This window comes from Varanus komodoensis, unplaced genomic scaffold (assembly GCF_004798865.1).
Source record: "Varanus komodoensis strain SLA01 unplaced genomic scaffold, ASM479886v1 scaffold19, whole genome shotgun sequence".
NCBI lineage: Eukaryota > Metazoa > Chordata > Lepidosauria > Squamata > Varanidae > Varanus > Varanus komodoensis.
The window spans coordinates 12,159,975-12,181,271 of record NW_025335550.1 but is presented as its reverse complement, the minus strand read 5'-3'; the positions used below and the strand labels follow the sequence as shown (position 1 = coordinate 12,181,271).

The 21,297-nt window shown below is 68.0% G+C and overlaps 4 protein-coding genes across 7 annotated transcripts in view; 1 reads left to right on the top strand and 3 right to left on the bottom strand.

The window, feature by feature from the left end:
• The window catches only part of UTP4 (UTP4 small subunit processome component), a 7,172-nt gene extending 6,785 nt beyond the window's left edge, over positions 1–387 (bottom strand). The window contains exon 1 of the mRNA XM_044428105.1: positions 187–387. Coding sequence (XP_044284040.1) covers positions 187–387 — 201 coding nt within the window. The remainder of the gene's footprint in view (positions 1–186) is intronic.
• The window catches only part of TANGO6 (transport and golgi organization 6 homolog), a 38,236-nt gene continuing 17,034 nt past the window's right edge, over positions 96–21,297 (bottom strand). For 2 of the 4 annotated variants that reach the window (XM_044427611.1, XM_044427613.1), the window contains 3 exons: positions 19,118–19,269; positions 17,104–17,217; positions 15,858–16,265 (listed from right to left, as the gene is read on the bottom strand). In XM_044427611.1, the coding sequence (XP_044283546.1) occupies positions 16,089–16,265; positions 17,104–17,217; positions 19,118–19,269 (443 nt within the window). In that variant the 3' untranslated portion in view covers positions 15,858–16,088. Of the gene's footprint in view, positions 115–15,857; positions 16,266–17,103; positions 17,218–19,117; positions 19,270–21,297 lie in introns of those variants that run through there. The other 2 variants (XM_044427612.1, XR_006414476.1) reach the window with 2 other exon arrangements.
• On the top strand, positions 342–1,666 carry CHTF8 (chromosome transmission fidelity factor 8). Its single transcript, XM_044427619.1, has 3 exons — positions 342–408; positions 506–623; positions 708–1,666. Exons 1-3 carry the CDS (start codon positions 386–388, stop codon positions 900–902), a joined length of 336 nt encoding a protein of 111 aa, XP_044283554.1. The 5' UTR covers positions 342–385; the 3' UTR covers positions 903–1,666.
• Positions 5,127–7,432, bottom strand: HAS3 (hyaluronan synthase 3). Its single transcript, XM_044427615.1, has 3 exons — positions 6,809–7,432; positions 6,267–6,368; positions 5,127–6,050 (listed from the first exon to the last, which is right to left on the bottom strand). Exons 1-3 carry the CDS (start codon positions 7,430–7,432, stop codon positions 5,127–5,129), a joined length of 1,650 nt encoding a protein of 549 aa, XP_044283550.1.

Here is a 21,297-nt window from a genome sequence, read left to right as displayed (position 1 = left end):
GGACGGGCGGGACGGTCGCCGCGCAGCCCCACGTGCGCGCCCGGCCCGGAAGCGGAAGCAAGCGGCCGGGCGGGACTTCCGGCCCGGGGCGGCCGGAGCGCCGCTCGGCCGGCCCGGCCGAGCGCCGGGTTCCTGGGCGTGCGCAGAGCGCGGGGAGAGGCGGTGCGAGGAGGCTGCGTGAGCGACCGTCCGGCTCGCCCCGGCCAGCTCCCGGTGGAGGCGTGAGCGCGCCCGGCGCGGCGGGGCGGGGCGCCTCTGGCCGCGCCGGGAGCCCCGCCCCCCGCCGGCGCCCGCGGCATGCCGGGAGTTGTAGGCTGCGCTTCCTGCCCGGCCTCGCGCGAGGGCGCGCCTTCCGCCTGGGCTTCGCGCCGGAGCCGAGGCCGCCATGGTGCAGGTGATCGTCTCCCGGTGAGTCCCCGCGGGCGGGCGGCGGGCGGGGGCACCGCGCGCGGGGGGCCGCGGCTTCGGGCGGCCGCTTCCGCGCGTAACGCGCCTGTGCTTGCAGGACGGGGCCCGGCGGCCTGGCGGAGTGGCTGCTGCTGGAGCTGCAGGGCGAGCTGGAGGCGCGGCGCGGGGCCGGCCTGGCCGGGCGGCTGCTGGGGGACCTGCACTACACGCGGGAGGTGAGCGGCGCCGGGGGCGCGGGCGCGGGCGCGGGGCGGCGCGCCCCGCCGAGCGCCGCGCCCACGGTCTCCTCCTCCTCCTAGGGGGTCCCGGTGCTCATCGTCGGGCACCACATCCTGTACGGGAAGGCGGTGCAGCTGGAGAAGCCCCTCGCCGTGCTGGCCAAGCGGGCGGGCGGCGGCGGCCCCCGGTACTGCGTGACGGCGCTCGTCAAGCGGAAGCTGCTCTTCAAGGCGCGCCCCAAGCCCATCGTCACCTGCGTGGCCAAGCGGGTGTGAGAGCCGCCGGCCGCCTCCGGGACGCCTCGCCCGCGGGCGCACGGCCCCCGGCAGGGCTGCCAGCTCCGGCACGGGCCGCCGCCCGGCGCCTTCCTTGCGCGCCCGGTCCCGACACACGAGCATCTTCCCTGCAATTCCTCCTCGCTCTGCGGGCGGCCCAAAAGGGCAAGCGAGGGTCGCGGCCGGCCTGCCGTCCCCGGGGCGGGAGGTGTCAGTCGAGCTGCGACCCCGAGAGTCCTGCGCCGCCCTGTATCCTGCCAGCCAGAAAGCCCGGTCCCGCTGCGGGCCTTTCTGGGCCCAGGCTGGCTTCATCTGCTCCCCTCTGGCTCCCTAATCCATCCTTCAGGGAGCTCAGCCCTCTGGGGTCCCAGTCGTTGCCTTCTGGCTCCTGAGCAGGGACTTGGCTTCTGCAAACGCACCAGCATTTTCTCTGGAAAAGCCTTGGGTTAGTGGGCTCCCTGGTAAACATGCAGGGAACTGAAGCATGGAGATGAGATACGGGGGGCATCGGACATCTTCTTCCTCTCTTTCTGGAGGGACCCGCCAGTGTTTAGGAGGGAAATGGGGGAGAAACAAGCCTCTGTTCCCTGCAGACCCATCACGCCCTCCTTTTCCCAGCCACAATGAAATTGCAACCAGAACCATGGTTGTTTTCAAGGTCCTTCTTTAATTGCAACAAATGTGTTATCCTTTAAAAAAAACCAAACCTTGGCATTTTTTAAAAATATGAAAATGTAGATAAAAAATAAATAAGTTTACAAATACCTTTGAGTCATCGACTAGTGTCATTACCAAAGAGTACAAAAAACTCTACAAATTTCATCTTAAATAAGAGCAACCCAAACAGATCGGTGTAGAAACGGGAGGCAGCCCAGGGGAAGGAGGGGGCGGCTGGAGGAGTGGGTCCTGGCCTCCCACACATGTGCCTGGGACCAGCACAGGCGGCGGGGCATCTCATACATTCGCTGCGAGGGAGGAAGCACCACTGCGGGACGTGGGCGGGAGTGTCACAGTGCCGGGCGGGGGGCCCCTCGCACCTGCCCAGGTGGATTGCAGAGCAAGCAGCCGGAGGCTCCCAGACCCCTGGCCAAAGCCATGCAGTCGGGAGGGGGGAGCCAAGCAGCCAACCTGCAGAACGGCCCATTCCCGCTTGCTTTCAGGGCCTGGGGGGGCACATGCCTCCCCTGCCCAGCTGCTGGAGGGCTTACCTGGGAGCCGCTCTGCCTCCCACTTGAAAGGGTCCTGGGAAACAGCAGGGGAACGGCCTCCTGGGCCTGGGGACTGGCGGGAGATGCCGCAGCCAGTCCCCCGTGTGGAGCGAGCCCCTGGCCTGGCCTGGCCTGGCCTGGCCTTGGCTGACCGAAGCTCCTGCTGCCACTCCCTTGGACAGGCCAGAGGTGGCAGGGTGAGGCCGCAGCTCCCGGCCTGAGGACCGTGAAGTGGCAGGGCTGCCCCGTCTGTGCACACAGGCCCAACGGGGCAGGCAGGGCCGGCCTTCCAGGTGTTCTGGGGGCCAAGCTGCCCTGTGGCCGCCCGTTTCACAGCATGGGCGGCTGGCTTTTCCAAACCAAGGAAAGGGGCAGCATCCCGTGCATGGAAGGTGGGATGGGGCAGACCTGGCTATGTGGACGCCACAGTGGGGTAAAGCTTGGTTTCCTGGTCCCAGAGAAAGGGGTGCCAGGGAATCGACATTGGAACCAGATCCTGAACAGTGCCAGAGCCGGAAGGAACAGCAGGCATCTGCTGATCCTAAGAAGATAGTCAAAGCACACTGCGGTTTCAGGGCAGAAGCCTGTGGAAACCTGAGACGTCCCTCGGCTTTGCCTTTGTGAAAGGAGGTGTCCAGCCTCTCTGGCCACGTGGCCAATTTTGCATTTGGAGTAAAAGCGACCCACTGCTGACACGCCCTCTTTGCTCATCTCAGAGACTAGGTTGCATACCTGAAAATAAACGTTTAAGCCAACCCATTTTGCAAAACCTACCGCAGTTAGAGGGCTGGAACCTTCTGGTTGCGGAACCCGTGAGCCCTCAGTGCGGGATCTCCAAAGAGCAGGAGCGATTTAGCTCCCTCTCTGAGCAAGGAACATGCAGCATACCCCGTCTGGCGGATGGAGAGGTATATAAACGCGCTTTGGTCTAGGAGGGGTGGTAAGCGACGCCCCTCCAGAGGCCTTTTGCTCCGCGACGTGCCCAGCGGCCCAACTGACCTGGGCTCCAGCCTGCAGTGGCACCGGGGGGAGGTGGGACGCCCCCGTAGGGCCGCCCCCGTAGGACGCCCCTGTAGGGCCCCGTAGGGCCACGGACTCCTCTTCAAGGCAAAGCTGTACGGGCGACTCTTCTGCTCGGCCACCGGACCACAGACTGGAGGTGGCCGGAAGAGCTTTGCTGTGAAAGAACACCTTGGGCTGTGGCATTGTGCGGCACGCAAAGGGGACCCTCCCCAAACCTGGTGCCCACCGGGTGGGTCGGAATGCTGGGAGTTCAGCCCAACGCGTTGGAGGGCGACAGGTTGGGGAAGGGTGTCCTGGAGGGCCACATGAGCCGGAGGATCCCACAGTTGGAGAGGAGCAGCTTCGGAGCCAATTCAGCGCCGTTGCAACTCGCATTTGCTATCAAACCAACTCACGCTAAATTCTATACGGGCCTCCAGGTGCGTGCTTCATTGGAAGCCTGTTCTTTATTTGCGGGGGGCCTGGTGTCCCCCTCTTCCAAGAAATAGTCTCGAGCCCACAAGGAGAATGCATCCCAGAAGCAAGGAAAGGACTCTGCCTGAGCACGGCTGAGAGGCTTAGGAAGTATCGCTAGCACGCTTTCAAAGTACACTTTGTGTAAAACAGGGATTTTTAGAAACTTGCATTGTTAGCCCTCCCCCCAAAATGTCGGCAAGCACTCTGTTCGAGCAGTGACACTCTGCACGCGTGGATTTCGGGGATGGCCCTTCAGGCCTCCTAGAGGCGGCTGGCTGGCCTGCCTGGAGCGAACGACGGCCCGGCTCAGCCGGCGAGATCACAGCAGCAGGCAGCCAAGGAGCGCCGGGCGCTCTCCTCTCCACTCCACGGGGTGCCCCTGCGGGAGAAGCTTCCCCGGCTTGCTGCCAGCTGCAGCTCGGAGTCCTGCAAGCCCCCGAGACATAAGCCCCAGCACCTTCTTGCCAGCAGCGAGACTGGCAGGAATCTGAAAGGCTCAGCAGGCCGGGGAACCGAGCGTGGGTTTTGTTTGGAGGGGGCAGCGTCATGCGGCAGCGCCGCTCACGGCCCCTTTCCCTCCCCGCTTCTGAGTTGCAAACACGGCGTGGCCATGTTGACATAGCACCGGGCGTGAGGGGAGAGGAAGTTGGCAGAAGCCGCCTCGGAAGGCAAGAGGCAGCAGGCGCCCCTTCATTCACAGCATTAAACTCTTTGGGCAGCACCTGGACGCTCTCCGGAGCCCCACGCTCCCTCCTGGGGCAAACGACGCAGTCTGGCCGCAGCCCCCAAGCACCACAGAAAGGGGCCGGGCAGCAGCCCCCAAACAGGAGGGGCAGGACGCACGAGTCAACGTGGCTGCGGGCAGGGAGCGCAGGTCTGCGCCGCTGTGGCCTCACGTGAGCCGCAGGCATCTGTGCCTCCCCCCCCGGCAGCCGCGGGGCTGGGCCCCGGTCGGTGCCGGCTGAGTGCAAGAGGGCGCCTTGCTCAGGGCACCGGTGCTGAAGCGGCAGTCCCGCCCTGGGCCTGAGGCTGCTCCGGCACAGCCAGCCTCTCCTGCCTCAGACCCGCTGGTGGGGCTGGAGGCTCTGCCCCCTCAGCCCACCTTCCTGCTTGGAAGGCACCCCAGTTGCCAGCAGCTCGAGCCCCGCTCGCTTGCTGAGCAAACAGAGCCCCAAGGCCCCAAAAGCTCTCGCAGGGAGAGCAGGCACCACAAGGCGGCGTCTCAGCTGGGCACCGAGGCCCTTGCGTCAGTGGGTCTCCTCAGAGGTTACTGCTCCAGCCAAGCACCCCATGGCAGGCACGACTTCCAGTGCACCCTGAAGCCGCGACGCGGAGGGCCGTTCCTGCCGTGCTGTGCGAGGCCACATCGCGTGCATAGAGGGCTCAGCACACGGCGATGGACCCGCTCCCCGGAGTCCGTGGGGTTTCCGCAGAGCAACGCTGGGACGCTGAATCCATCCCAGCAGGGAATTCCGGCATCCACCTCGGGCCGCAGCCGGAGGCCTCGCTGCCCGTTGCACCCCACTCTCTGCTGGCGTCACACCTCGGCGAAGGCCAGGCCGTACTGCTCGGGCGGCTTGCTGCAGCGCCGGGCCACGATCGCCAGGTAGAGGGTGAGCAGCGCCACCCAGTAGCAGGCGTACAGGATGGCCCCCGAGACGAGGAAGACCAGCTCCGTGTCCGTGAAGAGATCCTGGCAGTAGGCGGTGTAGGCCAGCCCGCCCAGGAGCACGGCCACCCAGATGGAGACGGGGACCAGGCCGATGAAGTTGACCACGAGGGTCTTGCGGCCCGAGGTGCCCCAGCCGGACTTGGTGATGGTGGCGATGGCGAACATCTTGGCCGGCAGCAGGCTGGACATGTAGAGCAGGGAGTAGAGCGACATGAAGATCATCTCGGCGTTGCCCCGCAGGAAGCAGGCGTAGGCGGCCTTGATGATGCCCACCAGCTGCACCGTCAGCAGGAAGAGCAGGATGTTCCACACGCGGCCGCGGTAGAAGAGCTGGATGACGGTGGCGATGAGGAAGAAGGGGAAGAAGCCCGTCACCACGGACTCGTAGGTCATCCAGAGGTGGTGCTTGTGGAACCAGAGGGCGCTGTAGAGCCACTCGCGGAAGTAGGACTTGCTCCAGCGCGTCTGCTGGTTCAGCCAGCGCAGGTAGCGGGTGGGCGTCTCCGTCAGGCACTTGGAGCGCGCCGTGTACCGGGTGCGGTAGCCCAGGCTGAGGACGCGGTTGGTGAGGTGCCGGTCGTCCCCGAAGCTGCACCTGCTACCCAGGAAGGTCTGGTGGTACCAGTCCTCCAGGAACTGCTGCAGCAGTGCGTTGCGGTACATGCCCAGCGGGCCGCTGATGCACTGCACGCAGCCGAAGTAGGACTGGCAGGCCCGCTCCACGTTGAAGGCCACCCAGTAGCGCACGCTGCTCAGGAAGGAGATCCACGAGTCGTACTTGTTCAGGATCTGGGGAAGCGCAGGCCTGCTGAGCAACGGCCCGGGGGCCTCCCTTGCCCGCCGGCCCCCCGGCGGCTCACTGGCCGCCGGCCCCGTGTCCCCACCATGGCAGAGCGGGGGGCCTCCAGGTCACACGCCCCAACGCACAGTGTGGGATCGCAAAACGCAGAGGCCGGGGGCGGGGCGGGGCGGGGTGGGGGCAGACCCCCTCGGGTGGGTGGGTACCTGCACATCTCCGCCAACCCCACCGACGCGGGGGTCTTCCTCCAGGAGGCGCAGCATCTCCACCGTGCAGGCTGGATCCAGCACTGTGTCCGAATCACACACCTGCTGGGGAAAAGACCCCGTGAGCGTCGGCTCCGCTGCTCTCGGGCGGATTCATGCGGCCGCTTCTCTTCCTGCGGGGCAGGGAGGAAACCCGCAGCGACCTCACGGAGGCGGTTCCTGCTTTCTGCAGAACACGTGGCTGAGAAGTGCCGCCAAATCCCCGAGCGAGCTCTGCAAAAGGGGGCTACCGAGCGCTGGCCCACAGTGGCCCAGAGGGGCCAGGCAGGGCTTTGGCCATCAGAGAGCCAGCCCAGGTCGGAGGTTCGGGGCCTCCCTGGCCAGGCAGCCTGCTAGCCGTGGGGAGCCCGGCCAGCGACATCACAGCACCGTCCGCCCCATGCTCCCCGGCAACAGATCCACGTCCAGGATTCGGACGAGGGACGTGCGGCCGCAGGGAAGCAGGAAGGGGGGGGCGACGGGCCGCGGCCCCCAGCACCCACCTGCACGTAATCCACGGAGTCGCCGAGGGCCCGGAAGGCCGTGTACATCACCTCCCGCTTGCCTCCCCACTTCTGCATGATGCACGAGTAGGTGTTGCGCCGGACGAGGCTCTGGACGCGGCGCATCGCGCGGCGGCGCCCGTCCTCCGTCTCCCCCTGGCCCCGGGCGTGGAAGTTGCTCTCCCAGACGTAGCAGCCGGTGCGGTCCGAGCCCAGCACCTCCTGGAAGATGTCCAGCATGTAGGCGTCGTCCGCGCCGTTGCCATCCACCACCATCACGACCTTGAGGTTGGGGAAGGAGATGCGCTGGGCGGAGCGCAAGCACTTGCGCAGGTAGTCCGGGTCCTCCTGGTAGGCGGCGATGCAGAGGGCCACGGAGCGGGGCAGCTTCAGCGGGCGGCCAGCCCGGCGCATGCGCCGGTGCTCCAGGAAGGCGAAGAGGCTCTGGATGAGCAGGTGCAGCCCCAGGATGGCGCCGTAGAGGCCGAAGGAGAGGTGGTGCCGCTCGGTGTGGATGAACTGGTAGCCGGTCACGTAGGCCGCCAGGATGCCGCCCAGCACGGCGGCGGCGAAGAGGCTGGTCCCCACGACACGCAGCGCCGTGGAGATGCTCCTCACGGGCATCTGCGGGGAGAGAGGGGCTCGGGCTCAGCCTGCCCCGCCCGCCCGCGCCTGGCCCGGCCCGGCCCGGCACGCCGGCCGCCTCCGCGCGGAGCCCCATCACGCCCGCCCGGCGGCGCGGCCCTTCCCAGCGCGCCAGTCGAGTCGGGCCAGCACCCAGCCCAGGCAGGCCCGCCAGCGGGAGGCGGCGGCAGCGCCTCCCGCGGCCCCTCCCGGCACACCTTTGTCCTCGGACCCGCTTAGAGCCCTTTACGACCCACGCCGAGCGTCCCGCGAAAAGCCGGCCGGCCGAGCGGAACCGGGCAGCCCCGCCGCCCCGCGAGGAGGACCCTGCAGCGCCGGCCCTGCGGCGCGCCCACCCGAGCGAGGATGCTGCGCGAAGGGGGCCCGGAGCGCCCCGGCACGCACCGCCGGCGCTCTGCCCCGAGGGGACCGCGCGCACGCCCAGCCGCCGCTCTCGCAGCCTCCCCAGCCGGCCGGCCGGCCCGCCCTCCCGCGCGCCCTGGCGCACCACCCTCGCAGCCCCGACCGGCCCACCGGGCGCAGCAGCCGAGGCGGGCGCCCTCCTCCGCTCGGGGCTGCAGGGCCCGGCCGCCCGCGCCTTCTCCCACCGGCGGGCGGGGCGGGCCGCCCCCATCCAGGCTGCAGCGCCGGAGCACGCCGCAACACGCGGCCGCGGCCCGGGAGGCGCCCGTCCCCGCGGAGCCTGCCGCGCACATGGCCCTGCTCCGCCACCGGCGCCGAGGAGGGGCGCCGCGCAGCGCCGTCCAGTCCAGCGGGGCGGGCAAGCGCCGGCCACCGCGCACGGGAGTCCCGCGAGGAAGAGGCGGACGGCCGGAGGGCCGCCGACGGCCACCGAAGCTCCTCTGCCCGGGGCGACGCTGCCGGGCTTGGCTCCGGGGCGTGTGCAGAGCGCTGCTGCTGCTTCCTCTCCCGAGCGGCGCCGGAGCAGCCCCGAGGCCCGTCGGCGCAAGCACCGGTGCGGCGTCCGCACCCGGTCGGAGGTCGGCGGGCGGTCAGGACAGAGCCCCCTCCCCCGCGCCCCCAGGAACGCACCCCCGGCCGCCTGGGCGAACTCACCGTGCCGACGCGGCTTCTCCCCCCGCCCCCGTCACGGCGCGGCGCTTTTAAGGCAGCGGAGAGCCGAGCCAGCCCAGCCCAGCCCAGCCCTGCCCTGCACAGCCCCAACGGGGAAAACGGGGAGGGAAGGAGCGGGGAGCCCCCACGTGCCAAAGGGGGAGGAGCGGCGGCGAGGGCACAGCGCGGCCTCCCCGGTGCCACCTTCGCTGCGCCCCGACGGAGCCCGCAGTCGTGCCGCGCTCTCCAGAGAGGAGGGGCAGCCTGCAGGTGAGGCCGGTGAAGCAGGCAGTCCCCCCCCCCGCCTCCTCCCTTCCCGGCTGGGACACGCACGCCCGAAGGGGGGGCCGGATCAGGGCCGGAGGCGCGTCACTCGGAGCACGCTGAAGGCGCCCCTCGCGAGGAGAGCGCGCATCCCCGGACGCGTCTTCGGGGGCTTCCCTTCCCTGCGCCCCAAGAGCGCAGCCGCCTTGGCCGCGGCCCGCATTGAAGCGGGGAGGGGGCGGCAGGCCAGGCCGGGGCGCCGCGCTCCGGGAGGGGCCCGCCTTGGGGCTGATCCTGCCCTCCCCGTTGGGGCCCAGCCAAGCCTTCTCCGCTTGCAGCGGCGGGGCGAGGAGCGGCACCAGCCGGAACAAGCCGCTCGCCAGCCTGCAGGCCCGGATCAGGTTCCCGCTCGCGCGCTTTCCATGCAGGCCGCGGCTGAATAAATAAATGATGGGATTTCCACGAGGCCCCGTGCGCCGCTCCCTGCGCGGGGCCGAGGCGTGGAAGGCGCGGGCGCGGAGCGATCCCTTCGGGGGCCGCGGATTCGGCCGCTGCCGGGGAGGAGAGGGCCGCTCCTGCCTGCGCGGAGACAGGCAGCCGTCCCCGCGCAGCCTGGAGGACCCCCCAAGCGACAGCGCCCGTTCCCACAGGAAACGGAAAGGGCGATCCGCAGCCGCGCCGCTTGCGAGAGCCCCGCCAGCCGCCGCCGGGCCGGGCCGCCCCGTTCGCCCGTGAATCGGCGTCGCGGTCCGCGCTGACGCTTTTGCGCGCCCAAAAGGTGCCGGGGCAGCCCGGGCGGCAGACGTCTTGCAGGAGGGACGCAGGCGAGGTGGGGACTCGCGGCAGCCGCAGGGGACACAAGCGCAGCTTCGGCAGAGTGTTCCCCCTGCACGAGGGAAGGGACGTCGCCTCTGGCGTCTCCGCTCCTGCGCCATCGACGGGCACCGAAAGCAGCGCAGCGGGGGACTGGCCGGCACCCACGGAAGTCGGGCGCCGCGGACTGCCAGCGGCCGCGAGGAGCGCCTCGATCCGGGGAGCAGCGTCACACGTGCGACCTGCGGGAGAGGCAGCGGCCCGCAGGCTGTGGCGAGTCCTCACTAGCACCGCCCCAAGGGGCCCAAAGGGTGGTGCCTCGGGCCCCCAGGACGCCCGCAGGGGAGCTCCGGGGAACCTGAAGGCTTGCTCACACGGCATGTCCGTCCGTCCGTCCCCGAAAGGCATTGCCGAGCTGTGGATGTGGGACCTTTCCCCCCAGAGCAGGGGTCCTGTTGCCGTGCCCTGGCAAAGGCTCTGTGGGGCAAGGATGTGGGGCCGGCTAGGGCCTGGGCCCGCTGTCCCAGGCCTGGGAGGGGGATGCTGCTGAGCAATTCCTGACCCAGCGCAGGGCCCACCGGGCAGGAGGGCGCCCTTCCCCAGCGCGTCTCGCCTCCGGCTGCAGCCCGTGTCTGGGAGCAGCTCCCACCTCGCCCAGTAACTTGGGGAGCAGCTGGACTGGTCAGTGAAGAGAAGCCACGGCACGTGCGCCAGCACGAGAGGAGCGTGCCGTCTGCAGCCACACCTGCCATTCAGGCAGAGAGGGGGCTGGATGAGTGTCGGACTGCGGTTCCCATCACGCCGAGCAAGGCAGGGCCAAGAGGCGAGGGAGCTGCAGCCCCACCCGGCAAGAGGGCACTCGCTGGGGAAGGCTTTCCGTGGCACCGAGTTGGAGATCGCGAGATGCAGGTTCGGCAGCGGCAGCATGGCCCCAAGGCCAGCTGCTGGGGGGCGAGGCTCCCGCCGCCTGTCTTGCTGCAGCGTTGGCTGCTGGGAGCCCGAGCGTGGAGGGGGTGCAGCGTGGAGGGGGGCCTTGCCCCCATCTACGTTCTATGATGCAGTGCGGGAAGGGCTGCCTTCTCCCATATATACTTATTCAGACCCCGAGGCCGTCTTCAGAGTCCCTTCTGCGGGCCCGAGCCCAAGGGAGTGAGCCGGGTGGCCGCAGAAAGGTGCCTTCTCTGTCGAGGAGGGAGCGGAGAGATTCTCCGAGTGCCTGGCTGCACTTTTTTTGCCAGACGAAAACCTAATTTCCCCAGGTAGGGCAGTAATTGGGTTTGTGTTATTTTAAATCTGTTACTGCATTTCAAATCTGAGCCGTGCTGCCAGGTTTTACTTTTGGTTTCATTTCTGGTTTACACTGCTGTTTTAAACGTTTATATTGTATTCTATCACACTGGATTTTACTTGTCCTGAGCCCTGTCCCCCAAGAACTTTGGCTATTGAGTGGCACAGAGAAAAGCAATAAATACAAGAAGAGCCATGTTGCTCTTTCAGCCGGCTTGGAAGGGCTTGTCCGTGTGTCCACGCTGGATTTGAAACAGCAAACTTGGCCCTCGGTTGCGAGCACACTGTGGGCAAAGAGCAGCGACTTTGGGGGCAGGCAGCAAGAAGGGGAAAATCACAGGCTCCGGCTCGGTGTAAAGGCAGCATCCACCCCACAAGGGAGGCAGGCGAGAATGCAGCCCGGAGCACAGACGCCTGGCACTGCTCAGCACGCCCCCCACTCCCGCCCCTCGCCTTCCCAGGCGCGCGAAATCGCAGGCGAGGAGAATTTCCATGTGTGAAGTTAAATTTAGCAGAACAGTCTGGTGGCTGCAGAAGTTTCCCAGGATATTACGCTGATAAAATCTCCAGTCAAATCTCAGAGCAAGGATATTGTAGATAAGGCGAACGCTGGCACCCACAATTCGGCAAAACCTCTGTCAGGCGGTGGGATTTCCCCAGTGGAGCAACAAGGCTCCCCCCCCCCGAGATCTGGGCTCCTTGCCTGGCCTGGCGCAGGACTAAGTTGTTCCTGGGGGGCGTTCCAGGCGGGGAGGGGGTGTAAGCGCCCCGCCTGCTGCTTAACAACCCGTCGAACTGCGGGGGCTCAGGTCGTCCCGCTGGGCTGATCTTCATGACTTAGTTCAGGCTTCTAAGTGGTGACTCCTGGGCTCGCGAAAGCAGCTTTTGTAAACTTTTGTGTTCTTCCCATGCCAGGCATGAGTTTTAACAAAAATGTAAAGAAAACCTACCGGGAATGGCAAAGAGGATGCTTGGATTGCTAGGCGGCCTGGCCCCCTCCCCTTCTCCACTCACTCCTAAGGTTGGTTTATGCGGTTCCTTGATTGCAGCTTAAGACCATCAAGCGCAAACATAACAAAAGGCCCTCCTGTCAGCTCAAAGAAAGCCCCCCCCCCCAGCCACTCTCCCAACATGCACCACAGAATCTCTGCACTGCCGGCGGGTCCCAAGCCCAGAAAGTCAACGGGTCTCAAGGCTTCCTGCGTACTGGTGGCTCAGGTCAGTGAGCCATGCCACACGCTTTGTGGGAAAAGGCATCCCTCGGCCTTCCTCCTCTCCAACCCCAGTGCCCTTGTCCTGCCCTGTGTGTCTCAGAGACGTACTTCTGTGGGGCCCCCCAAGACCCTATCAGGGAAAGGGCTCTGCGACCCCACTTCCCCGCCTACATGAGGGCAGTGGAGGCCTCAGGCCAGGTGGCAGAGTCCCAGGAGCCCGACTCCCAGGGGCTGCAGCCCATGAGCCCCAGCTGCCGTGGGCCTCGTGTCCTGCTTGTGGGGCAGCTGGCTGGTTGCTCAGCCACCGTGCGAAGCTTGTGCTGCCCTAGAGGGCTCCTTGGGGCTGGTCCCACATGGCTCTTCCGGCGCTCCCATAGGCCAGTCGGGCTCCAGCCCAGCCCGTTTCTCGCCTCTGCAAAGGCGATCAGGGAATTCTGTGGCTCAAAAGCCGCCGTCTCCTCCCGCCAAAGCCCCGGGCCCCAGGGTGCTGGGTCTGGGGTAGCCCCTGGGGCGGGAAAGAGCACTTCCACCTCCTGGGGCAAAGCAGTCTGGGTGGCTTGCAAGTGAGGGAGAGCAGAGGAGAGGCCAGCGTCTTGCTCAGCCGGCAGCCACCACTGCACTGCAGGCTGAGCCAGGGCAAGGCAGCCGACCCTCCTCAGCACCCCAAGGAAGCCTGCAGGTCGTGGCTTCAGCAGAGCCCCTCCAAAGAGGCCTCTGGTCCCGGCCTCCCAGGAAGGCTGGCCCTGCAGGTCTTCGCCCCTTCCTGGCTGGACCGGGCACCTGCTTCCCCCAACCCTGCGGATCCCAGGCAGCGAAACCGAGAGGCTGCCTCTGGAGCAGGAAGCACCCGCAAACTTTTCCTTCGCTTCCCTGTCACCGCAGGGCAGCAAAGGGGTCCTGCGACCCCCAGGCCCCAAAGCAACATCCCTGACGCAGCGCTCTGGGCCGGGAGCCCAGCTGCCGTTCGCAAGTCATTTCTATTGTGCTTTTACAGACAGACAAATGGAAGGTGCTTCCGAATGAAGCGCAACCTTGCAATCCCCCCGCTTCCCGGTAAGGAAAGGAGCTGGAGGGGCAGCAGGTAGCCCCGGGCCAGCAAGCTACGCAAAGCGCCCATCACGAAGCTGGACTCCCGGCCCAGCTGCCTTTCCTCCCTGGCTGCTGCCACCCAGCGGGCGGGCGGGCGGGCAGGGCACCCGAAGCCGGCACCTGTGCCGGGCAGGATACCTGCGCGGGCAGGATCCTGCACTCTGCAGGCAGCCGGGCTGACCTCACTTCCACCGCGCCTCCCGGGAACGAGCGCCTCCTGCGGCAGCGTCCCGGGTCGGAGGAAGCGGTGGGCTGGCAGTGCCTGCTGCCCAGGAGCTGGGCTCTTGACATGCCGGCCCGGTGGAGCGGGGCTGCCTTGGGGCCCTCGAGGGACACCGGGCGCTGAGCCAGCCCTGCAGCTGGGACTTGGAGGGGGTCCACGGTGGCAAGGCAGCCCACCGAGCCGCGGTGTGGCTCGAGTCCAGAGGACGGCGGGGTGGGACTCGGCAAGCGGCGGATGCGGCAGAAAGGGCCGGGAGCCTCTCCCGGCAGGTCTCTCTCGGTGGGACCGGCACAGGCGGCAGCTGCGGCAGGAGCACGCTCGCTCGGGCCGCCCACAGGTGCCTGCCTGGCTGCAGCTGGCTCGGCTCGGGGCTCGGGCGCCCTCCTGCCGGGCCCCTTTCAGCAGGTGCCGTTCCATTGTGAGACCGCCAGTGCTGCGGCGTCTTACCTTCTGGGGCGAGCAGAGCTCCCGGGCAGAGCGAGTCGCCGAGCGTGCCGAGCCTCTCCGGGAAAAAGGACAGGGAAAGAGCAGAGGCAGCCCAGATGCCCTTCCAAGGTGGAGCGCGGATTCCCGCCCCCTCCAGCACAGGAATCGCCTTGTTTGCAGAGGCGGAACCGCGGCCAGCCCGAGGAGAGACTTTTCATTCACTAACCCTTGGCTGGAGCGAGCGGGCGGAGGAGGTGCCGGTGGGGCCCCCGCAGAGGCACCGCGGGGCAGGAGGGCCCCGGAAGGCGAGGGGGCGCCGTGCCCCGGCCGAGCGGCCCCCGCCGGGGGATCCAGGCCGGCCGGGGGCCGCGGAGGGCATGGCTACCGCCCACCCGGGAGGGGAGCCTGCGGCAGCCGGCACTCCGGCAAGGACAATGACAGGCTCCGCCGCCGCGTCTCTGCTCCCTCCCCACCCCACCCCCTCCTCCGATGCAGCCCGTGCAGCTATTCCTGGAGTCTGCGAAAGCCACCTCTCGAAACACCCCGGCTGCAGAAATAGCCGTGCGGGACGGCTGCTCCCCGGGAAGGCACTTGCCCTGCTCCATCCAGGCGCTCGAGGGGAGCGGCGCCCCCCCCCCCGTCCTGTGAGCGGCCGAGAGCGCAGGTCAAAGCGGAGAATCCCCACCGGTCCACGGCCGGGCCAGGGGCTCCTCCTCCCGCAGCGTGCCAGGTCCTCGTGCCGACGGAAGGCAGGCCCCTCGGCGGCCTCTCCGGTGCGTCCTGCTCCCCCAACCCAGCACTGGGGCAGCGGGCCTTCTGAATGCGCCCCAGCTCGCCTGCTGGATGTGGGCATGCTCCGTGCCCAGGCTGGCTGAGGTCAGCTGGGGACAGGCGGATGCTCCAGTGGGAGCACGTGGCTCCGGCGTGGGCCCTCCGCTGCTGGAACTCGGTGATGGCTCCCGGGAGCCGGGGGAGGCCAGCGGGCACGCCGTGGGCACTGCTGGTGGGGTCTGGAGGGAGCCCCCCTGGATGTGGCCTCTGCTCCATCCGCCAACCCCAGAGGGAGGGACGCTCCACACCAGTTGCTCTCCCTGGAGACCCAACGCACATTCCAGCACCCCCCCTGCGGAGACAGGCGAGGAGGAACCGCAAGCAGAGGTGTGCCCTGGACTGCCCGAGGCGGGGGGAGCTCCCGTCCCTCTTCCCCCGGCCCCCCGGCAGGCTGGGAATTTAAAAAGCCGCAGGCCACGCCCTTTGGCGGGCCTGCCAGGGGGGCGGCTCACCAGCCACAGGCCCTTCGGCCACCCGTTCGTCTCAGACTGCAATGGCTTTGGGGCAGAGCCCTCCCTTTTACCCGTGCGCTTGTGCACAGCAGGCCTCGAGCGGTGCCCACGCCCTGCCAGGCGGGGAGGCACAGGCAAGGGACAGGGCGCTGTGCCGCCACAGCGACATTTCCACCCGGGGACACTCCGCACTGCCCGCGTGAGCCCCGCAACAGGCTGGCGCTAGAGGGCCCCCTCTCCTCGCTCTTCTCGGGTTCGGGTGTCGGGGACCCACAATGGGTGAGGGGGACCATCCTGGCAGCCCATCCCACGCTCCTCCGCCCCGAGCAGAACCACTGGGCGCTGCCCTCCGGCAAGCTGCTGCGGCTGCCCTTCCCAGCGGCCTGGGGCTGGTCCCACCCCTCTGCCCCTGAACGCACCCCCTCCTGAGGAGCACGGGCCCAGGGGGAGCCCCCGAAAGAGCCGCAACGGTGGCCACATGTGCCGCTTCCCAGCCATCATACAAGCCGCGATCCGACTCCACTCGGCCAAGATGGACAGCGGCAGGCCCAACTTCCCGAGTCACAGGGGAGGAGAAAGGGGCGTCCACGGGCCGTCCTGTGGCGCTGGGACACTCCGCAGTGGACGGGCGCAGGGCTAACGCGCCACGCCGGCCCTGGCACTCGGGCGCTGCCCCGAGCCGGGCCCTGCCTCCACCGACCCCCGTGGCGTCACGGCAGTGCTCAAAGCGGTGCTCAAAGCAGGCGCACACGTGCGGCTCCTCCACTCCGTTTAATTCTCTGCAGCTCCGCATCAGTCCCGAGGCCCTCCACTCCGGGGCCCAAGCCCCATGGCAAGGGGCCGTCTGCACAGGCAGCCCCCGGGGGCAGAGATCCAGGTGGGGGAGGTTTGCAACCGACGCCCCCAGTGCCCACCTCCCCTGTCAGCCCCCCCGCCTCCCCGCCCCCCCCCCCCAAGAGGTGCACAGCGCTGCTCGGCCGGCCCTACGGCAAGACTTGGATCTTCTTCTCGAGCGACTGGCGGGGAAACAGAAAGCGCCGTGTGACGTCGTCCAGCTCCTGCAAGGCCAGCTGCGCGTGGAGCACGGCCACCTCGTCCCGCTCGCAGCGCACCACCCACTTCAGCAGGCGGTAGAGCTCTAGCAGGACGTCCCGGAGCACCTGGCGGCGAAGGGGCGAAGCGTGTCAGCAGCAGCCGCGGGACGGGAATATCCCAGATCAAGGGGCACGGATGCCGCTCCCTCCCACACAAGCGACCCCTCAGCAGACACCTGACCGGGCCACTGTGCGCGGGTTGCGCCCTGAGACCCAGGGGGGTCCCTCCGGCCTTGGCGCCACTTCCCTCAAAGCGCCTGGGCCCCTCGCATCTCAGCTGGAGAGGGGGCTCCGTGGAAACCGGGCGTCTCCGGGCCGTCCCAGGCGTTGGTGCTCGTCTCCAAAGGGCACCGGCCCGTTCTAGAAGGCCGCACCTTGCCTGAACCTCCCGTGGCGACCACGCGGGGAAACGATCCGCAGCAGCTCGCCGGGTGAGTCGGCCGCTGCGGTGAGCTGGGCCTTCCCAGTGGAACAGCAACTGGCAGGCTGAGCCCTGGCCCAAAAGCACGGCCCCCGCGAGAGAGCCAGATCCAATCTGCCCCGGCACGCGGGCACTCACTCCGTGTCCCAGCCGTTCCCGCTCCGAGCAGAACGGCTTGCTCAAGAGGTTCCCAGTCGCGGCAACCAGAATCGGGAGCCGTTGCTGTGCTCGCAGCAACCCACGGGTGGATCCCTCGCCTCCGAGGAAGAGCTCCGGCTGGCGCTCACGGGCCTGCTCCCCACACCAGCGCCAGCCTCTCCCTTTGCTCCGCGGCCCTCCCTGGAGCTGCCCACAGGGCCGGGCTCGGCTCGGGGCAGGGCGGTGCAGCGGCTTGAACCCGAGCGTGAGTCACCAGCTGCAGCCATGAGGCCCGAGCCCGGCCACGGGCGGCTCCCCTGCACGGAACCGCGGCGGGGCACTCACCTCCACGGCCCGCTCGCTGAGCCCCCGCAGGAGCAGCACGACCACGTGCACCGCCGCCCTCCGCACTTCAGCCTCGCGGTCCGTCTTCACCACGGCAGACAGGCACGAGGTCACCTGCCAGGGACGGAGGGGGGGCTCGGGTTAACGCAGGCCCTGCGGCAGGGGCCTCCAGGGGGCACGCTCGGAAAGGCCGCACAGCCGAGCTAGGCGTGAGGCCAAAGCCACACGCGTCTCGCGGAGACCTGTGCCGGGACACGCCGGAGAAGCGGGGGACACGTGCCGGAAAATGGCGATGCGCTCCGCAAGCCCACGTGTGCAGGGCTGGGCACACGCTCGGCTTGCACGGCCCCCCCCGGCCAGGTGCAAATGAGAGGCTTGGCTGGGCAGGTGCCAGCTGAGGGTGATGGAACCGGGTCCCTGGAGGTTGTGACTGGTACCACAACCGAGCCCCAAGTCCCCCAGGCGCACCCCCGTCCCTGGTTCCTCCCTGCCCTCCCCAAGCCTTCTCTCCAGCAACCCAATTTCGTGGGAGTGGGAAGCCTTCCGATTCCGCCCTTGTCAGGCAAACCTCCCCGAGACCTAGCAGCCGCTCCCGATCCGCTTCCCACCAGCCCAGGACGAGGGAGCACTGCCACGCGGAAAAGGGCCCTCCCTGCGTTCCAGCTGCCTCCGCGCCAGGGAAGCGGCCCCTGATCCCTGCGGACGGGCCGGCCACCGCCCATGTGTGAAGCTGGAGTTCCCCCCCTCCGGCAGCCCTTCGACGCGTGTTTACAGGTGGGGATCCCGATCTTTGCTGCCGATGGTAAATAAAGCACCAGAAGAACAGCTGTCACTCCAGATGAATTTCCGCCAAGCACATGGCAGCCGTCTGCGGCGTGTGCCCTGGCAGACCTCGGCTCCGAGTGGAGCTTCTGCGAGCTCTTGGCCCGGCCGATCGCGCCACTTCTGTGCCCCAGAGGATCACTGGGTGGAAGTGCGTGGAACTGATCCAGTGGACCCAGCGGGCAAGCACATCTCCATGCAGGCAGGTCTCGGCATGTGGGTGGGCCTGCTGCACATCGGTTCGGGCCGTTTCTCTCTTATTGCAGCGCTTTTAATTTAACTGCTGGTATGTCGGGTTTTGATTAAGATTTCCTCCTGAATCTGGATTTTATTGTTAGCCGCCTTGAACGCGTCTTGCGATGGGAAGGCAGGCAATAAACCGGCACACCAAAGGCACCCACTGGGGCCTGCTGGAAAACCGGCGGGCGGACGGCTGGCCATGAAGGGCCCGTCCGGCCTCCTCCGTGGTAACAAAAGCAGCACGGGGAGGGAGGAGCTCCACAGCCCCCCCCCCCCCTTTATGAAAGGCAGCCCAGGAGAAAAGGGAAGGAGCTGGGGGACCTGCCCTGGGGCCTGAAACCCTCTCCCCCCCCTTTCACACACACACTCTCTCTCACACACACACACACACACACACACACACACAGCCCTGCCCCTTTGTGGCTCTGGTGAACCTTGCCCGCACCTCCACTCCAGCTGCACCAGTCCAGTGGAAACCGCCTCATTAGCAGGGAAGCAGAGACAAAGGAGGGGAGGCGGCCGCCTCAGGAGGAGCTGCAGGACCTGACCTGGCACGGGGCTTAACCTCGCCTGGCAGAGGAGAGGAGGGGAGGGCAGGGGAGACTGCAAAGACGCTCAGGCTCCGGGGGAGACGGAAGCCCCCGCCCAGCGTTCAGCATGTGGCAGCTACGCCCTCCCCTACGTGCACGAGGCCGGGAAGGTGCCCTGCCCCGGCAGGAGTGGGGCCGCCGAGTCTCCGGCCGGGGGTGAGCCTGGCCTTCCGGGGGCCCCCCCTCGACTCCCTCGGTTCGGCACAGGAGCCTCCCCGTTCCAAAAGGCTGAAACGGCTCTCCTCTCCGGAGACTTTGTCCCTGGCAGGAAGGGGTAGCGGCTCAACACGCGGGCCTGTCCCGGCCCTCACGCCCGGTGCCCCAAGGGCTTCCCCGAAACGGCACTTGGCCAAGGCCGCTACCTCGTGGACCACCGAGCCCAGCTGGAAGCCGAGAGTCTGGCACAGCTCGCCCAGGTTGGAGAGGCTGCTGGCCCGGAGGGTGCTGTCGGGGTCCCTGGCACCTCGCAGGAAGGCATGGATCAGGCCGTCTCGGTGCGGGAAGACGAGGTCCCCTGCAAGGCAGTGGGAGAGAGGGAGCCTTGCGGGGGGCGCTCCGAACAAGCTGCCAGGAGCCCAGCGGGGATGGGCGGCCCACCACCCTTCTCTGCTCGGTCGCACCCCCAGCCCGCGCTTTCACGCCGGTTCAGCCAGGGCGCGGCAGGACCCCGGGCTGCCCGCCACCAGCGAAGGCCCTCCCCCCCCCTTGCCACTCTTCTCAAGCCCAGCCCGCCCGGTCCCCCTTCTAGGGCACAACCCGTGTGCCGGCGAAGGCATCGGCAGCATCCGTCCAGGCCCTGCGCTCGGCCTGGCAGGCGCCGGTCCTGCCTGCCTTGACTAGCACGGGGCGGATCCGCAGCTGCGGGAGCCCGGCAGCTCGGCTCCCGCTGCTCCACGGCCCCGGAGGGAAGCGGCTACCGGGCCTCTGCGCAGCGAAGGCTGCCTGCCGGGGAGCCGTGAAACGGAGCAGGGGCACCTCCGCGACCGCCCTGCACGGGAGGGCTGGAGCCCGGCCGTCCGGCTCCCGGCGCTTGCAGGCCAGGGCCCCCGAGCCGGCCCATGCCTGGCCCGGCCGGCCACACGAGCTGCCCAGGAGCACCCTGGGGGGGCTGCGGGACGGGGGCGGACTGCCGTCCTCTGGGAACGCGCGTCCCCAGACCACAAAGGGCCAAGCACAGGGAAGCTGTCCCACAGGCTGGTTCCGGGGACCAGGTCACCTGGCGGCAGCGAACCCCTGGCGGCCCTCTGTCCTCCATCGATCGTCCTCCGTCAGCCGCCCCCCCTTCTCCGTCCCACCCTCCTTCCATGCCTGCTATCAGCCTCCCTGATCTCTAAGCCAAAGGGGAGGATGTGGCAACCTTTCCTTAGGAAGGTGTGAAATTGCCCCCAGGGGAAAAGAGCAGCCGTCTGAAGTGACAGTTGGGGGGGGGCTTTGGCTGGGAGGCAGCAGGGGGGCACCCCAAAAGGATGAGAGCAACCAGGAGGCCATAAACACCTCTGGCAGGATGCGCCCAGGAGCTTCCTGCCACAGGATGGCCCTTTCATCCCCGCTGCTCCTTCGCAGCCTTTTTGATTCCTTTTTGATTTGCACCACAAGAGGAATTCCAAAGCACAGCCCTCCCTGCCTCCCCTCTCCCCTCCCTTCACCTGCATGTCAATGGCATAAAAGGAAGCGCATTTGCATCTGCCCCAGTCCTAAAAGCGAGGGCTTCCTCTGCCGGAAGGAGCTGGGCAGTGGAGTGGGGGAGCAGGAAGACCACCCCGTAGCGCCCCCGCCCCAGGCGACTGCGCCATCACTCCCACACAGTTCAGGCTTTCAGGCGAGGGGGTGTGCGGGCCAGGAAACCCTCCCGAGCCCCCGGAGGCTTGTCAGCGGGCGAGCAGATGTGCCTGCTGGCACGAGCAGCTCGTTCTGCTTCCGTCAGCCAGACCACAGCAGCCCACGGAGAGCTCTGGCCCCCGACTGCCAGAGCCGGCCCGCCTGGGCTGCGCAGGCCCAGGCGGCAGCCGCAGGGACGGGCTCCTCCTGGCCGAACAAGATTAGCTTGCACCCCACGTAAAGCGCCCCCCCCCGCCAGAGAGGCGAGCGGTGCCTGCAGTGCACCAACCGGGCTGCCGGGCGCATCGTCCTCCGGCTGACCAGGTCCAATGAGCAGGGGTGGGCCAGGCGCCGAGGAACCAAGTGCCCCCCCCCGCAGAGGAGCACGGCGTGGGGGATCCCCGGGCGGGGAGAGGCCCCGTGACACGGGAGGAAGGCCGAGCGTGCTGGGACGCGACCGACAGGGCCGCTCCTTCAGCCGCATGGCACATGCAGCCCCCCACCCCCCCGCGGAGCCTCCCCTCCCCGCCCCTCCCCACACGGGCGCTGCGCACACGCACAAGTACACGCTGCACGCCGCCCTCCCAGCCCGCAGCCGCTCCTGCCAGCCGGCAGATCCCAACTTGACTTTGGTTCCTGCTGCCCGGAGAAGAAAAGCGGCTTTCCGACGCAAAAGCCCTCCAAGTGCTGCGAAGAGCCGCTCCCTCGCCACGGGGGGGGGGAG

Excerpts from the sequence above, each read along its gene's own strand:
- CHTF8 (XM_044427619.1), top strand. The coding sequence starts at position 386 with ATGGTGCAGGTGATCGTCTCCCG. Across the intron at positions 409-505 it reads GTGCAGGTGATCGTCTCCCG|GACGGGGCCCGGCGGCCTGG; the intron begins GTGAGTCCCCGC and ends CTGTGCTTGCAG. Across the intron at positions 624-707 it reads ACCTGCACTACACGCGGGAG|GGGGTCCCGGTGCTCATCGT; the intron begins GTGAGCGGCGCC and ends TCCTCCTCCTAG.
- HAS3 (XM_044427615.1), bottom strand. The coding sequence starts at position 7,432 with ATGCCCGTGAGGAGCATCTCCACGGCGCTGCGTGTCGTGGGGACCAGC. Across the intron at positions 6,369-6,808 it reads ACTCCGTGGATTACGTGCAG|GTGTGTGATTCGGACACAGT; the intron begins GTGGGTGCTGGG and ends TTTCCCCAGCAG. Across the intron at positions 6,051-6,266 it reads GGGTTGGCGGAGATGTGCAG|ATCCTGAACAAGTACGACTC; the intron begins GTACCCACCCAC and ends GCGCTTCCCCAG.